At 32.9% G+C, this 11,346-nt stretch overlaps 2 protein-coding genes across 5 annotated transcripts in view; both read right to left on the reverse strand.

Moving 5' to 3' along the window:
* Positions 1–5,157, reverse strand: part of LOC112503254 (O-fucosyltransferase 38) — a 17,966-nt gene extending 12,809 nt beyond the window's left edge. For 2 of the 4 annotated variants that reach the window (XR_003067901.1, XM_025107315.1), the window contains exons 1-3: positions 4,814–5,157; positions 3,628–3,718; positions 3,270–3,337 (exon numbers count right to left, since the gene is read on the reverse strand). Coding sequence is in view for 3 of the 4 variants with exons in the window: in XM_025107315.1 (XP_024963083.1) it covers positions 3,270–3,337; positions 3,628–3,718; positions 4,814–5,044 (390 nt within the window). In the remaining variant the exon portion in view is untranslated. The remainder of the gene's footprint in view (positions 1–3,269; positions 3,338–3,627; positions 3,719–4,813) is intronic. The other 2 variants (XM_025107316.1, XM_025107317.1) reach the window with 2 other exon arrangements.
* A 4,471-nt stretch (positions 5,158–9,628) lies between these two features.
* Positions 9,629–10,491, reverse strand: LOC112503251 (ATP-dependent DNA helicase PIF6-like). The gene is made up of 2 exons (XM_025107313.1): positions 10,386–10,491; positions 9,629–10,209 (listed from the first exon to the last, which is right to left on the reverse strand). Exons 1-2 carry the CDS (start codon positions 10,489–10,491, stop codon positions 9,629–9,631), a joined length of 687 nt encoding a protein of 228 aa, XP_024963081.1.
* Between the last annotated feature and the right edge of the window lie 855 nt (positions 10,492–11,346).

The raw sequence follows: 11,346 nt of genomic DNA on the forward strand, positions 1-11,346 counted from the left end.
CCTAAGAAACTAGTTAATAACTTTCCTAATCAACTAATTAAGAATAAGGAAATTGCAAACAGCCCCCCTCTACTTGTTTCCTGCCTCTCTTTTGCGTCGCTGATATATCTGACCCCAATGTGGGTCGGGCTGAGACGTATCACAAGAGCTCTAAGTTCAGCCGGCAAAACTTCGAGATACCACGGTTGCTTCTTACTCCTCCAAGTGACTAGGTTTCCCCAAACTTTAGTGCAATACCCAATGGTTGATCTTCCATCTTTGCTTGATCCTACCCGGTCCGCATCTGTGAAGGCTTCAACACCTCGTTCTTCATTCTTTTTAAACAACAGCCCAGTTCCTAGTGTTTTTCTTCAGATATCGCAAGATCCTATACATGGTTTCCAAGTGTTCTTTTAGAAGGTTGTGCATGTATTGACTCACCAAGCTTATGGGGAATGCAATGTTGAGTCTTGTATGAGATAGGTAGATTAGTTTATCCACTAGTCGTTGATACATTCCTTTGTCAACCATCTCCTCTTTTGTTGATTGTTTGTACTTACCTCTCGGTTCAACGGGTGTTGCCACAGGTTTACTCCCACTCATTCCGGTTTCTTTAAGAAGATCAAGAATGTATTTTCTCTACGATACTGCAATGCCTTGTTTTGATCTGGCAACCTCGATTCCTAAAAAGTACTTCATTGGTCCAAGGACCTTTACTTCAAATTCTTGGACTAGCACTCCTTTAAGTTTTTCTTGTTCTCCATAATCATTCCATGTTAGCAACATGTCATCAACATAAAAGATGAGGATTGTAATTTGATCTTCTTGTGAGTGTTTGAAGAATAAGGTGTGATCTGTTGAGCTTGTTTGTATCTATGCCGTTTTATGACTTGATTAAGTCTTTTCAAACCAAGCTCTTGGAGACTGTTTCAGACCATAGAGGGATTTTTTCACGTGACAAACATTATCCCTTCCATATCTTCCTTCGAACCGTGGAGGAATGTTATGTAAACTTCTTCCAAATGCCCATTCAGAAAAGCATTTTTTATGTCTAGTTGTTGTAGGGGCCAATCAAGATTGGCTGCAACTGACAAAAGAGCTGTTACCGTGTTTAGCTTGGCTACAAGAGCAAACGTCTCATTGTAGTCTACACCAAATATCTGAGTGAACCCTTTTGCAACACGTCTTGCTTTATACCGATCAATTGTTCCATCAGATTTGTGTCCAACTGTAAACACCCATTTACACCCCACTACATGTTTATCACCCGGTCGATTGGTGATTGCCAAGATTTGAGCATTAAAACCCTACAGCTTTAAAGAAGCTGCAGTCTCTCCCTATTCAATTGTAGAGAATTGAATTATAATAAATTGATCTATATTCCAAAAAGGTAAACAATGAAGGTATTTAAACTAATAAGTAAAAGACTCCTAGAATAAAACGGATCCTAAAGAAAAACAAATAAAACAATAAAAATAAACATAAGATAGTTATTTGTAAACTTGAGGACTTATGACTTATCCAAAACTTGTTTTATCTTTATCTTATTAATATGTCATCATCTTTTTCCTTCTTGAATGTCTTTATACCCTGAAGTCTATCAGAAGGCTGGAAAAAAAACTCTTAGATTAGTGGTACAACTCTGATACCATGTAGAGAGAATAGGCTTTGAATGAATTATTTATTCAAGGAGTAGATGCCTCTATATAGGCCTTGTACAAATAAGAAAGGATATGGAAAATAAATACCAAATATTCTAGGCTAATTACAAAGATTCTACGACAACCTGTCATTACCCTAATTAGTTCCCTATTCGGGAGAGATATCAATCAATTGCATATACTTTCTACATCTTTTTTATCCTTTTGGAGTACTATTAACAAGGATAGGGGACCATTGTTACAAATTTAGCAGATTAAGGATTTTGTTATGTATATTTAAACAATTGTACAGTTGTACTTCTTTGTCCACTAGCTTTTCGGTAGTTAATTTTATTCCATCCCACATTATTCTTTATGTAGGCTCCACTCTGTTATTATTCTAATTACAATCCTTCGGCACCATGCATGGAATTTTTTTTTTTTTTTTTTGATAAAGCCATGCATGAAATAATGATTGAACTTCTCCATGCAAACATGATAGAAGGTTGCCGGGTTCTACACGATAAAGCATGGAAATAACAAGACCCAATACAGTGAGAATGAAAAACTCACAGGTATTATACCACACCGGACATAGAAATTATCTCTCTAACAATCCTTTTCAAGTTGGAAGATAAATTTCATGCATGACCAATTAACTAAATATAGGATCGATTTGAGTGCCTTAAAGGGCTTCATTTGTCGGATGCACCCAAACCAGAGAGTACCAAATATAGTCTAACTACAATGACAATCCATCTCAATGTGTTTGGGACTCTCTTTAAATAGATTCTTGGTTATGAGCATAGATACCTAATTATTATAATGCAACATCATCAAACAAGAAACCGAATTAACAACTCCTACATCAAACCATGAACGCAAGTCAAATCACAAGTTCCAAGTATCGTGGAAATGCTATACCATGCCTAGCGAATATGAATAGTTCAGTGTTCCAACTAGTCTTCCCAGATGATCAAGGAGCTCAATGTCATCTGCATGAAGCTTTACATTCGGGATAATATAAAATCTACAATGGGACAATTAAGAATTTTAACCTCAGTCAGGATATTAATGGCATTCTTCCACACACATGAGAAGATATCATTGCAGGATCTAGCCACCTCAATCCTTAAGAAAAGCTCGAGGCTCCCAATGTCCTTCACTCAAAACTCCCTCCGAACTAAGAAATTTAGAGTAGCAACATCCTCTGAATCCTCTATAATAATTAAAAAGGGTGTCTGTCCAACAAAGCCATGGTCCTAAGCACGAGGAATCGTAACAAAGTTTTCGAAAGCCTCGTATAGCTAAGACAACTCTATTTATAGGGTAGCACAAGAACTACTACAACAAATCTTGGATATTGTGACATGTCAGCCAATGGGAAGATACAGTCGTTGCTCACCCCCTAAGTCTAACTTGCAGCAAAATAAAGTTTTTGGCGTGAACCTACCTTCTAGAAGAGATAGGAAGAGACACAAATATCAGACATAAATCGTTCCATCTTTGGGGTCAAACAAACAAAGACTTCCTATATTAATTTTCTCAAAATTCCATCTTAGCAGTACTATACTCTATTCTACAACATAAATATTGAAATCATAGTAGACAACTCCCAGAAAGAAAAAGGGAGAGATATCAAATACTCACACCAGTACGCATTTGATTCAGTCCACCATTACTTCTCACAGTGATATAATGATCCCCTTCTTGAAAAGCTGAAAATGTAGATATATTATGGATGAAAAACGAAGTCAGACTTGTGATGACATAGGAGTTCCAAGTGAGGGAGGGAGAGCAATGCATGCATCTTAAAGTCCACAAGATTACAAAATGGGATGATGGGAGATCACAATGACATAAAAACCGGCAGTAGATAGAATAGTTGTTTGTTTAATATATTGGTCTTGCCACACAGGCCATCATAAATAGAATATAGGTATTTAGTCATAAGTAAGGTAACAAACATCACTAGCACAGCAGATCATAAAATGAGAACCAAAGATACCTTGATATCTAGAAGTAGGATTTACACATGAATGTAAACCAGCACTAAAAGGAGCTTCCCAAAGTTTTTCACTTGGCAGCTGCTGCGGAAGCTGAAGCAATGAAACATATATATATCTATCAGGGTATGCCATACTCCCTCCAGTACAAAACATTAGAGCAATTTCAGTGGATGTGTTCTCAGGGGTGTCCCTGGAGGAGCGAAGGACGGGCGCCTGCCCAACTAAGGAAATATTAGGGGCCCAATTTTATAGTATATAATTGTAATCCAAAAATATTTAGTATATAAAACATAAGTAAATTTTTAGTATATAATAAGAGTCAAAAAGAATTAGTAGATAAGGGCCCAAAAATGTATCAACTAATTTCATTGGAGGAGAAAATCAAAAAACAGTTAAATAGCTATTCGTTATATGCTATTGCTCATTGCTTCTCTCACTCTTTTTATCTAGGACCAAGGTTCAATGCTATTGGCTACTGCTATTTGTATCTGGTTGATATTTTTCCGTGCTTCAACAATTCAACCGATCACAACTTTAAGCTCAGTGCTTGCTATTGCTATTTGTTTCTGCCCGCTGCTTTTATCTAATTCTGTTTCTATTGGCTTTGCTATTTGCTTATATTGTGAAACTCGTCTATATTTTAGGATTTCAAAACTATGCTTGTTTTTTCATACATTTTTTACTGCTAATTAGCTAAATAAGGAGTATCTGTGAATCTTAAGTACTCTTTTATCTATAATAAACATGAATAAGATTTATTTCCTCCATGAATTATTAGCATTTCTTATATTCAATTGCTTAATAATAAAAACCATTTATTGAATACCTTTTGTACTTATCGGGGGCCTTACATTCGCACGGAGCCTATAATATGTTCGGAACTGACTGTGTGCTCTTCCAAATACATCCAGTAAAAATAAATTTATAGAGACATCAAGTACTGGATTGGAGGAAAAAGGATCGACTTATAAGAAACATTAGCTTAATATTCAACTTTTTGGCACAACAACGAACATATGATCTTGGACATGTCTAACTGAATCCGTATCAAAAATGATACATATAAATAGAGAAATTTTTTAAAAACAAATCCCAAGAACGAAATTGCAGAAACGCAGGAAAACTAAAAGGGGGTTAATCTGAGTTTTGACAAAATTTGGTATTGATGAGTGCAGAAAACTATACCTGCTGAGCTACAGAGTCTTGTGATGACAACCGCAGATTTAGATTTTCTTCATCCTCTAAGATAGCTCTACTGTAGAAATTGAATATGAAAATGAACAAGATCAAGAGTACAAACAAACGAATAATTGTGAAAGACGATGGCGATGATGGTTTGGCTGGAAACATTTTACAACAGAATGACGGCCTCCCAAAAGAAGACGATGATGAACTTCCTCCACGATTAGTGCCCATTTTCAGTCGCCGCCGACTGAAACAGATCTCTATTGTATCTTAAACTCCAAGTTTATGCATACGCTATGCTCCCTACCACTTCCAATTGGAAGCTATTCGAGGTTTTTTTTTTTTACCAGAACTGCAGAAGGTCCTTCTTCCGACAACAACGATCCATGATTGCATTTTTGCTTAATATTTGCTGAATTTCAGTGGTTTTCTTAATTATTTGTTTATGATTATATTTTCCTTTCAAAAAAATGTATATCTTATATTTGTTTAATATTAATTATTAAATTAATTAGTATAAAACATTAAGGGGCTGTTTGGCAGTTGCTGAATGATTTAGTTCAGAATAGCTAAGAGCTTAGAATGGCTAAGAGGGTCAGAATGGTTAAGTACTGAATGAAACAAAGTTGTTTGGTAATTGTTTTCTGAATGACAGCAAATTACCATTTTAACCCTCAAGAAATACAATCAATTCTAAACATTTTTTTAGAAAAAAAAGATGTTGTTCTTCATATCAAGATCACAAATCCTCAAGAAATTGCAAAATATAGGTAATCCAATCATCATTAACATTGTTACAAACATGAAATTAGCAATAAACACCATCAATTTCCAAAGAAAAATGCTACCCTAAACCAAACCCTAGACAGGAGAGGACGCAGCAGTGACGAGATGCAAACCCTAGACAGGAGAGGCGACGGCGACGGCAATGTGAGGCTGTGGAAGGCGACGAGGCTGTGGAAGGCGACGAGCGGCGACGGCGACGTGAGGCTGTGGAAGGCGACGAGCGACGACGGCGACGGCGACGTGAGGCTGTGGAAGGCGACGAGGCTGTGGAAGGGGGAAATCGCGACCGAGCTTGCTGAGGAAGGCGGCGACCGACGAAGGAGCTTGCTGAGGAAGGCGGCGACCGACGAAGGAGCTTGCTGAGGAAGGCGGCGACCGACGAAGGAGCTTGCTGAGGAAGGTGCGACCGACCGGAGAAAATGGAGGCGACTCACTGGAGAAGATGGAGGCGACTCACCGGAGAAGATGGAGGTGATAACCGGAGAAGATGGAGGCGATAGTTGGGGGAGACGATGGGAGCGGCCAAAGTGGAAGGGTAAAGAGGGAATAATGGTAATCTGAATGGTTTAGTGAACTTCTACCCTCAAAATGGTTAAGAGGCTTGTGTCACCATTAAGAGGGCTTTTTTTTTTGCCAAACATGTTTTACATCTGACCGATTAAGAGGAGACCTCTTAATGTCACCATTAAGAGGAATCCAAACAGCCCCTAACTTAACATGATTAGAAAGATACATTGATTCATAATTAACTAGTGTTATATATGTCTGGTGGCCGAGTGTATGATAATTAATAAATAAAACAAAAAGATATGTTAATCTGGTCATGATAGTCATGGGTAGCCGTGAATAACAAATGATGTCTCGTGATTTTTGGCATTGTGATGGTGTAAAACTATAAATCATCTTTTCTTTTGAGAATCATATATTTTACTAAGCTGGAACAAAATCAACACATATAGACAAAATTAGGATTTTTGATTAAGTGTGACAATGATAGAGACCAATATGACTTTAGTTTACCCTCTAACATGTATGAGAATGATGATACTCTAAAATTTGGTTCATCACTGCGCAACAACGTACAACACAGTTTCCCTTGCCCTGTCAATTCTACAGTTTGGAATCCCTCTTTTCTCCCCCAACCTATCGATCCATATGGTTTCAAACCAAAAAAACCCTTGATTGAGAGAAGAAGCATGTGGAGGATTTCTTGTATCATAGAGCACTCCATTACTTTTTTGGGGTCAAATGATGGATTATATCAACACACAAGCTTTCTGGTACCCATATCTAACCAACTTTTTGAAAGAAAAAAAAGATTCTAAATCACATGATAAACTTCATGATAACCCAAGAATTCTAATGAGGAAGGACCAAGATCACATCGTGTAATGTCTTAAGAATTTCACAGGAACAAAAATTTACTAAAATCACTGTATGAATTATAATCAAAATGAACGAAAGAAGAAAATGATGAAACACCTTTTGCATATTTATGTGAGATAATGCTCGAGCAGTCTTCGACTAAAGAAGAGAGATCAAAGAACAATTTGAGGATATAGTTTTGATACAAGATATGGGTTTAAAATGGTTGGGTGACAAATTTGAAGGGCGTATCGGTTATAAGTAATCCAATTTAGGGAGAGACCATGAAGTCAAGAGAGTGGGGGAGAAAAAATTAGGCTCTTTGGAGGAAATGTGTGTGGTTGAAATGAAGGAGGAATCGAGAGGGAGGAGGAGATGGAGAGAAATAAGGGATCGTGGGAAGGAGGAAGGAGAAATGAGGGGTTTAATTTAAAATTTAAGGGAATGTGTGATAGAACGATTAATATAATGCTTTAAATAGTTGTACATTAATTATCAAAACTTATACTTTTTATTTTTTTTAACAATAATTGTTTAACATGTTTGATAATATACTATAAATAATTATGTAAAATGAAAAATTAGGGAATATAAAACAAATTAAATAAATAACTATAGTGTTTTAAATATCAGTTATAAAAATAATAAACTATGTATTTATAATCTATACTATATTATAAAGCATTTGACAAAAACTTTTAAAAACCATTTTTAATGCATGAAGTACTGTATATTAATGCATATTACTTAAAATTCAATATTACAAGTAAATTATGCATAAGTACAACTTATTAAAACTCCATGTTTGAATTCGTGTAACTAACTGCAAATAAACATAATTAAATAAAAGATAAACATCTCATTTTAAAATATAAAAAATCTATAATATAATTCGGATAATTATTAGGTTCTAACAAAATAAAAATAATTAATTATTATCTTTATAAGAAAATTATATTATTAAACTAAATGTAAATTACTTCGTTATTGAACCTAAATTAAATTATAATAAAAAATTGAATTAAAAAATTAGACAAAAAATGAGGAATTTTAAATAGTTAATTTGATGGTAATACCGATATATTTTTGTCAAATTTTTATGGTATCTTCAAATTTATATTTTATTCAAAAATAAAAACATTATCGCTTTTTCAAAATCACATAAGACCATATTATAACATCGACTGATATATAAAAAATAAAATAAAATATTAAAATCAAGATGTATATCGCTGCATTGTACGAATACACTTCTAGTATTTAATAATATGATTAAATTCAAAAAAAATGATATTGGGCTCATTTTGAGAGTATTGATGACATGATTATAATGATGTATTTTGTATAATAATAAAAAATTATTGTATTGTAGTTCATGTATGGTTATTCAGATAAATGTGTAAAATGAAAAATGAAAAAAAAAAATAATGGATATAAAGTAAATTAAATTATATATAATGGATAAGGTTGGAAAATGAAAATGAAATAATTAAATAAATATAGGGTATAAAACATAAGTTTTGAAAATAATTCACTTATTTATGGTATTTAATAATAGGGTTAAGTCTAAAAACATTCGATATTAAGTTTATTTTGAAGATATTGATGAGACTATAATGATATAATTTGTAAAAAAAATGTATCTTTTAATGTATTCTAGTTTATGTATGATTATTTATGTTAATATGATAAAAAAAAAGTGTAAAAGTGTAAAATGAAAAATGAAAAAGTAAATGATATAAAATAAATTAATAACTAATTATAAGGATATAAAGTGTAATTAAAAAAATTAAAAATAATTTGTCTTGGTATTATCTTGGGACACATGGATCATGTGTGTGAGAAGTTGGTTTTCATATAATCTAATAGAATAAAAATGAATATCTCTTAAAATTTCAAGAATAACCATAACTCTTCCTTTTTATATAATAAAACTTGTACATTTAGCATAAAAAGAATGTCTTTTAAAAATTCAAGAATAATCATAATTCATCCTTTTTATATAACATAGATAGTATAAATAAGGGGTGTAAAATAGAAAATGAAAAATTAATATATTAAAAATAATCTATTAGTTTATGTTATTTAATAATATGATTAAATCCGAAAATATTCAATATTTGACTTATTTTGAAGTTATTGATGAGACGATTATAATGGTATAATTTGTATAAAAACGTATTTTTTAAATATATTTTAGTTAATATATGATTATGTGTGTTAGTATGATAAATGTATAAAATGAAAAGTTAATTAAAAAGGTATAAAGTGTAACTTTAAAATAAAAATAAATCTTATTTTTAAGAGTAAATTACATGATTGATCTATATGGTATACATAAATAACATTGTGCATCCCTAATTTGAAATAATTATGGAAAACGTCAATGTAGTTTACATTTTCACACGTCTTTGGTCCCTTTGCATTAACACCATTAAAAACGTTTAGAAACAAATGATTGTTTTATATTACTATACTAGGTTCGAACCCGTGTATTACACGGGATATTTTGCAAGAATTAAATGAAAGCAGTATGCATTTTATAAAGAATCTATAATAACATGAGTAAATATTAAAAGCTTGTAAAACAAAATTTATAACAAAATGTAGAAGAAATTAGACAAAGGTAAATAGTTAAAATATTAATAGAATAACAACCATGTATCATAGATTACTAAATACTTCTTTATATACAACATTCTTTGTTCCATTGCCAATAATACGATTATCATCTATAATTAATACTTTCATATCTTGTTTGCTTTTAACTCTAGGTAAAGCAACATATAACTGACCATGGGTGAAGACCGGTTGTCTTAGAAATAAACGAACTTTTGATAATGATTGTCCTTGGCTTTTATTTATGGTCATGACAAAACATACAACAACTGGAAATTGTCTCATTCGAAATTTGAATGGAATCCGTTTGTCTGTAAGTGTCAAAGACATTCTTGGAATGAATGTCCGGCTTCCAATATTGCTTCCAGATATAATTTGTGCTTCTATCACTTGATTTCCCAATGATAACACCTGTAGTCTAGTTCCATTACTTAATCCAGATTTCTGATCAATATTCCTTAGTAATATGATAGGAACACCAACTTTTAGTAATATCTTATGGTTTGGTATACCTGATAATTTAAGACCATTTAAGACATCAGGAGAGTACAAAGTTGTATCAAACTGATCGTGAAGTTGCTCTGATTCACATAGCATATATGAACTTAAGTACTCCTTTTCGTCTCCTGGGAACAATGATAGCAAACAATCATTTATGTCTTGAGTATTGCCCTTTCTTGAAAATAAGATGAATTGTTGATGTTTTCAAGAATTGTGGGATAGACAAATTATATTAATGTTGATATAGGATCCATTGAATCAATAATGAGAAGATCATGAGGTATCTCAATAACTGCCTCACCATCATTATCACCTCCAACTTTGCCTTCTCCTAAGTCCAAAATCCAGTTTGCAAAAACCCTTGTTTGTTCAATTTCAGAACATTCACTATTTGCAGTTAGCCTCATGTTCTTAGTTAACCTTAGGACTTTGCATTTTTCCCAAATGTAAGATGAACTTAACGACGCATTAACAATGTCTTGTCTACTTGCGTTGGGAATAACCGACAAAAATTTTCTTTTATATTGCTTTGTAATAGTTAGGTATTTACTGTTTTCTTAGTATAAATAGTGTTTAGTTTCTTAATTGTCATAAAGTTCTGCAATTAATCTGATTAGAGCTGTAATTGTGTTTCAAAATTCTCTCAAGAAATACATTGAAGATTTGGTGAAAAATTCTCTCTACTCTTGTTCTTGATCTTCATCTTGAAGATTGTTTCTAATCTTGTATGATTTGCGCATTTCAATTGGTATCAGAGCTATCTGCAGCAATTTGTTTAGAGGATTAAACAAAATTTTCGAGGATTTTGCATCGAATTTTAGGGGATTTAACGAACTGTTCTTGGTGTTCTTCGAATGTTCTTGGTGTTCTTCAGTCCAGAATCGCATTTTTTTGGCTTGAATCTCATAGATTTGGATCGTTAATTGATATAATTCGTACTACTGAATTCGTAATTACATTCTGAACAACTTTGATTCACATCATTTTCGATTTTAATCAAGATTTGAACCATTTTTGATCGATTTTTGAGTTTTCGAAATCTGTTTGTGTTCTTCAAAAACTCATATTTTTGCAAGTTTTGATCCATTTTTTGGTGAAAAAGTGTTAAAAATTGTGTTTTTGCTTGAATCATAATCCGTATAACTCTTGATCGGTTTAAGTGTAAATTGCTTAAAGCTTGTACTATTTAAGTCTTAGTATATTTTTTGTGAATTGATTGTTTGTGCGATTTAGGTTAAACCGGGTAAGTCTTTTTCGATTTT

The sequence above is a fragment of the Cynara cardunculus genome, unplaced genomic scaffold (genome assembly GCF_001531365.2).
Source record: "Cynara cardunculus var. scolymus isolate 2C unplaced genomic scaffold, CcrdV1 Un_Scaffold_2753, whole genome shotgun sequence".
NCBI lineage: Eukaryota > Viridiplantae > Streptophyta > Magnoliopsida > Asterales > Asteraceae > Cynara > Cynara cardunculus.

Bases quoted from the DNA above. Each gene is read 5' to 3' on its own strand.
- LOC112503251 (XM_025107313.1), bottom strand. From the start codon at position 10,491: ATGAGGCTAACTGCAAATAGTGAATGTTCTGAAATTGAACAAACAAGG. The intron at 10,210-10,385 runs GTGAGGCAGTTA...CATTGTTCCCAG, and splicing joins AGTTGGAGGTGATAATGATG to GAGACGAAAAGGAGTACTTA.